Source organism: Cucurbita pepo, chromosome LG15 (genome assembly GCF_002806865.2).
Source record: "Cucurbita pepo subsp. pepo cultivar mu-cu-16 chromosome LG15, ASM280686v2, whole genome shotgun sequence".
Taxonomy (NCBI): Eukaryota; Viridiplantae; Streptophyta; class Magnoliopsida; order Cucurbitales; family Cucurbitaceae; genus Cucurbita; species Cucurbita pepo.
Window position 1 is genome coordinate 6,339,118 of NC_036652.1, and position 6,444 is coordinate 6,345,561.

The 6,444-nt window shown below is 36.3% G+C and overlaps 1 protein-coding gene across 1 annotated transcript; it reads left to right on the plus strand.

The window, feature by feature from the left end:
- Positions 1–3,003, plus strand: LOC111811187 (transcription factor BHLH094-like; the record flags this gene model as incomplete). The annotated part of the gene is given in 7 exon segments (XM_023697943.1): positions 1–908; positions 1,044–1,262; positions 1,387–1,521; positions 1,614–1,685; positions 1,801–1,983; positions 2,078–2,183; positions 2,899–3,003. Coding segments are annotated over 7 exon segments (1,047 nt in total). The 3' UTR covers positions 2,937–3,003.
- Positions 3,004–6,444: the final 3,441 nt, after the last annotated feature.

The window sequence follows — 6,444 nt, forward strand, 5'->3', positions numbered from 1 at the left end:
CTCCGGACATGCTCACGTGGCAGTCATGTCAGTCTGCCCCACCCCCCACGGCCTATGGTTATGGCTTCATTCCACACCTCTCTGCCCCATTCCCCTGTCTCTATCTCCCTCTAAACCAATAATTCCGGCCAGTTCTTGTCACTCTCCGGCCACCACCACCCCCTAACTTTTTCACCTTTATATATACCCCACCCCCTTTTCTCTCTTTCTTCCCTTCTCTATAATCATTCTTTGGGTACAATCCCTTTCTTGTTCTTGTTCTTCTTCTTTTTCTTCATGTTTTGGGGTTATAGCGTACTTAGCAGCAGAAAAGAGGCCTTTTTTTGGTTCTTGGTGGTGGGATTTCCTTTGAATTTAAGGATTTCTTAGTTTTTCTGAGGTGGGGTTTTGATTTTTTTCATCATTTTCCTTGAAGAAAGATGAACAGAGCATTGCCGGAGATGTTGCAGTGTTTGAACACTGCCGGGGACTGTCCTGATAATCTCAGTGTTCTTGAGAGGTAGAGGGGTCGTTTGAAATTCCAGCAAGACCAGCTTTTGCAGCAGAGCTGTTTCAATAGGGTTGATTACGGCGGCGGATTTCCGCCGCCGGGGGTTGTTCCGGCGGATCACCTCATGGGGTTTCCAGGGTTCATGAGTGGTGGCGGCGGCAGCGGTGGTGGGATGTCACTTGTTGAGATGGTAATGGGGGCAGTGAAGCCTGACCCTGGGTTAGGAGGCAAGTTTGATCCCTCTCTGTTGTTGAATGCCACGGCTTATGAACTCAATTCTTCTCTCTCTAGAACCTCCAGCTGCCCGCCGGCAGTGACTCCGGCTGTGTCGGCCGCCGGAAGAGAGAGCTTCAAGAAAAGGAAAGCTGAGAAAGTTCACACCACCGCCGCCGCCCCCACCAACAACAACAAGAACAAGGCAAGTTTGTATAACATGATCTCTCTCTTTTTCAAAACACTCCTCCATTGAAACATCTCTAAATCTTCAAACCCATATGGGAAAAATGGCCAAAAGCTTCAAGAATTTGAAATTAAATCAATGGAGGATTTGCAGGTGGACAAGAACAGCAAAGAGAAACGGATCAAAACAAGTTCAGAAGAAGAAGAGTTATCCAAAAACAACAACTCAAGCACCACAACAAACAACAACAGAGAAACATCAGCTGATACCTCAAAAGAAAACTCCAAAGCATCAGAGGTTCAAAAGCCTGGTTACATTCATGTCAGAGCAGGCCGTGGCCAAGCCACTGATAGCCACAGCTTAGCAGAAAGAGTAAGCCAGAAGAACACCCAATTTCATCATCTGGGTTGCTTTTTCTTTTCCTGATTTGTTAGTTTTCTAAAGATTTATGGGGAATTTCTCTTTAAACAATCAAGTTCTTCATGGTTTCATGTAGGCTAGAAGGGAAAAAATCAGTGAAAGAATGAAGTACTTGCAAGATTTAGTACCAGGATGCAACAAAATCACTGGAAAAGCTGGAATGCTCGACGAGATCATAAACTATGTTCAATCTCTTCAAAGACAAGTTGAGGTAGAATCAAATTCACTCAATCTCTAGCCTTGAAAACACTAAAAATCTTGCTCTGAAATCTAAAATTTTCTCTCTGGCATTTTCACAAACAGTTCTTGTCCATGAAATTATCGACTGTCAATCCAAGGTTGGAGTTCAATGTAGATGATCTCTTCACCAAAGAGGTAAGAAAACAAAACAATTTCCAAACTCCAAAACTCATTTAATCAGATCAAAATTAACAAGAAGAAGTAGAATCTAATATATTCCCGGGAAACAAACAAACAAACAAACAAACAGGTTTTTCCCCAGGCGATCGGCGAAATGTCATCGGAGATGACAGATCCTTCTTCCTATTTACAATTCAATCCAAACAATCAACAAGTAGTTTCGTGTTCTGGATTAGAAATCGGAATCAATACCTCTGATATCGCACTTCGAAGATCATTCCCAGAAAATTTCGTGGATTCATCATGCCTCACCGTAAGTTCTCAATCCTTTTTCCTTCGATTCTCCGCCATTTTCGATTCAGTTCAAATCGTTTCAAGTTCTTGATAATATCAATCAATCGATGCAGCAATTTCAAACCTCTTCGGGATGGGACATGGATTTGCAGAATCTGTACAATGTGGGTTTCGATCAAGGCCGATCATCAAACGCCTTTTCATCTCATCCATATACAGGTAAAGATAGGATTGAACTGTGTAGTCAACTATCCGTCTTCTTCTTCTTCTTCTTCTTCTTCTTCTTCTTCTTCTTTATTATGATTTGAGAAAGAAATTTCAAATGGATGTTTTAAAATTGATGATTGAGACATTCTCATGGTCCCCTTCATCATAAATCTCTTTTTAAAAAATCCACTTTCAATAGTGCACAATCTAAACCGACGATGTTCGTGTTCTTTTGAAAAATAGCTTCACCGCTTCCTCGTGAAATTCTCGAGGGTTCTTTTTCATCTAACACGATCAAGCCAACATCTGTAAGATTCCATATCGGTTGCAGAGGAAAACAAAACATTCTTTCCACGAGTGTGGAAATTTCTCCCCAACAGACTTGTTTTAAAATATTTGAGGGAAAGCCCGAGAGAAAAAGTCAAAAGAGGACAATATCTGATAGCAGTGGGTCTGGACTATTATAGTAACCTATGAACAAACGAGAATGATAAAGTTTACAGCATCGGGAATGATGATTTTGAATCTAACACAACAACCTTAATTTTTACAAAACTAAGTCAACACAGTGATGATGAAAGCAGCTCGTAAATGAGCTTGTTGGGTATGATGGATGTTTCAAAATCGAATCTATATTAAGATTAATGTCTGTAGAGACGTTTTCAGCTGGCTAAAGAACGTTTAATGAATAACCCGAGCTTAATGTTTGTTAATTTTGTTTTTGTAGGTACCATTGAAGGAGGCAATATAAAGATGGAAATGTGAAGTAGCTAGGTTAGACCCTAGATCCATCCATCTCACAAATTCAATAAAATAATAATAATTTAGCCTATGATCATTTTGCTTTTATTTATATATATATATATATTCTAAAGTATATAATTAGCCCATATATATATATATATATATATATATATAGATATAGATATATTGTATGTATACATCCGCCTCAATTTCAATAAGACTAATATGAATTAACGACGACTTCGTTATATCAATTTAATTGATTTAACTTAAAAATCAACTAATTTATAAAAAAATTAATCGTTTAATTTTTAGCGTAAAAAAAACTTTATATTCTTAAATTTTTTTTTTTTAGTACAACAGTGATGTATGAAGTTTTGAACGTTCCATCTCAACAAAAGAAAATCACGTCAGTTGACATTTAGCTACACTAATTTTGAAGCTCGGGTGAGCACTGAGTTCAACATTTGAAGTGAGAGATTTGAATCTTTAAATTGAGATATGATATTAATTAGTTGATTAGTTGATTAAGATGACTTAATTTTAAAAAAAAAAATTAAAAAAAGTGTCATATTTACAGACGTTTTGATTATGATGTTAATAATAATATCCATGTGTTAGGATATTATTTTTTAATTAAGTTCGAGGATAAATAAATAATATTTTTTTAGATCCATAACGTATTTCTAAAAATAAAATATCTTTAAAAAAAATAAATTATACCCGTATTTTTTTTAAGTTTATGTCTAATATATATTAATTTAACTTTTTGTCGGTTCTCTTATTTTGGCTCGTTTTTTGTGTTGTTTCTCTAAAAAACGTGTCGGGATCTTTTTTATGAACGGAAGATCCTCATAGAAAAAGAAAGATGACATTTTCGAGCATGAACAGCACAACAAATTGACCGAGAACGAAAAAGAAAAAAAAGTGAATTACATATTTCATTAACAAATAATCATTTATATAATTGACTAAGTGTTTTAGATAATGACATACGAAACATATTTGGTTTCCGTGAAAATGATTGAACGGTTTGTTGATCAAAATGTTGTATATATATATATATATATATATATATATATATATAATAGCAAAAGAATATAGAAATATTTTAATTTTAAATTAGTTTTTTCTTAAACTATTTAATTTAAATAATTAAAAGAAAAAGAAAATTCTGTTGACAAAGGAAGGGACCATTAAGGTAAGCCACTTGGTTCAAGTTGGTCTTGTATTTTGGTCCATAGCGACTGTGCTGGGCCGGGCCCAGCTCGCCCGGCCCGACTTTATCTATCATTGGGCCCATTACTATTTTATTCTTTGCTCATAATTTATAATAATTTATAATAATGTTAATTATTATATAATAGAACTTATTTAAGTAAAAAAAAAAGATATAATTTAATTCTAAATTAAAATTTTCTTAAATTATTTAATTTAAATAATTATAAAGAAAAAAGGAATCTATGGACCAGTCACTTGCATCAAGTTGGTCTTGTAGGACCTGGCTGGCATAGCGACCATATTGGGCTTGACCCAGCCCGACCCGACGTTATCTGATTGGACTTTTGAAATTTCAAATGGGCCCTTTCACTGTCATTGGGCCCATTATTAATTATTATATAAATATATATATATATATATATATATATGTATATATTTACACGATCATTTATGATATAATAAATAAATATTAATATTTTTCCCTCTACTGCTTCCAAGAGTAACAAGACTTTCATGGTGCTGCCACCCGACATTCTAGCAAGTTGGGTGCGGGTGAACTTCTTCGAGACTGTTCAGGAACATAGATTTGGCTTTCTCTACGAGCCTACAAGCTTAGATCAAGCTGATTAGCAAGTGAACCAACTCGTTCACGTTCGTTTGATTTACTCTGAATCTCAAATTGTTTCCTTCTTTATTCAATTCTAATTGTTCATTCTTAGTTGATCATTTCACCGAGACTATAATTCAAAGAGGAAGCTCTGCGTGTAACGGCCGAGATCCACCACTAGCAGATATTGTCCTCCTTGGACTTTCCCCTTTGGGCTTCCCCTCAAGGCTTTAAAACACGTATGCTAGGGGAAGGTTTCCACACCCTTATAAATGGTGAGTTGTTCTCCTCCCCAACCAGTGTGGGATATCACACTGCTCTCCAGATGAATTTAGTAAACCGAAAAATTAAACTCCATTGGTTAAAACTAATATCATTCTATAGAGCACTACAGTAAAAATTTAATGTAACGGTTGATTGAGTTATACTAATTTAACTAATTAAAACATATTACCCGGAATATTAATGTCTATTCTAATGGTGGAAGCTGACTTGGTTGGCATGATTTCCATGAACAGCTTTGTCTTTGTCTATTAGCACAATGTCCATGTGGGTTTTGTGGTAAATGTCGGGATCGAGTGAGTATAGTTTGAAAATTATTGGAGTGCGAATCGAATCATCAGCTCTTGAGAGGACGCGAGAGGACGACGGGTGTTTTATCTATTAAGAGTAAAACTCGACTTTTTTATTTTCTGGCCGACAATAGGGAGTAATCGTCATACGTCTTTGTAAATGATGCGACTTTTTTACCATATTATTTATCTGAAAATCGCTCTATTAATGATCCCTCGTTTTATATCTTTGTTTGATAGTCGTTTGGTTTCTAGTTTTTGAAGAATATATTTGTTTTCATATCCTATCTTTAAGATTTTTCTTTTTTAAGATAATATGTGATACTTAATAAAAGATTTCATCGATTGCAGATATTGTCTATTTTGGCCTATTACGTATCGTTGTCAACCTTACGTTTTAAAAGTGTCTATTAGGGAGCGGTTTCCACACCGTCCGGTGTCTAGCTCTGATACCATATGTAACAACTCAAGCCCCCACTAGCAGATATTGTCCGGTTTGGTCTGTTACGTATCGTCGTCAACCTCACAGTTTTAAAACGCGTCTATTACGGAGAGGTTTCCACACCGTTATATGAATGTGTCATTCCCCTCTCCAACCGATGTGAGATCTCACAATCCACCCCCTTGAGGACCCAGCATCCACACCGTCCGGTGTCTAGTTCTTAAACCATTTGTAACAGCTCAAGCCCACCACTAGTAGATATTGTCCACTTTGGCTCGTTACGTATCGTCGTCAATCTCACAGTTTTAAAACGCGTCTATTACGGAGAGGTTTTCACACCCTTATAATTAATATTTCGTTCTCTTCTCCAACCAATGTGAGATCTCACAATCTACCCCCTTGAGAACCCAGCGTCCACACCTTCCAATGTCTAGCTCTGATACCATTTGTAACAACTCAAGCCCACCGCTAGTAGATATTGTCCGCTTTGACCCGTTACGTATCGTCGTCAGCCTCACAGTTTAAAACCCGTCTACTACAAAGAGGTTTTCACACCTTTATAAAAAATGATTTAAAAATTGACTTTCTTTATAGGGGTATTTTCGACATTACACATCCAATACGACGCGGAATATTCTATAAAAGAAGAGTGGCAACCATGATATAGATTTGTATTATCCATTCAAA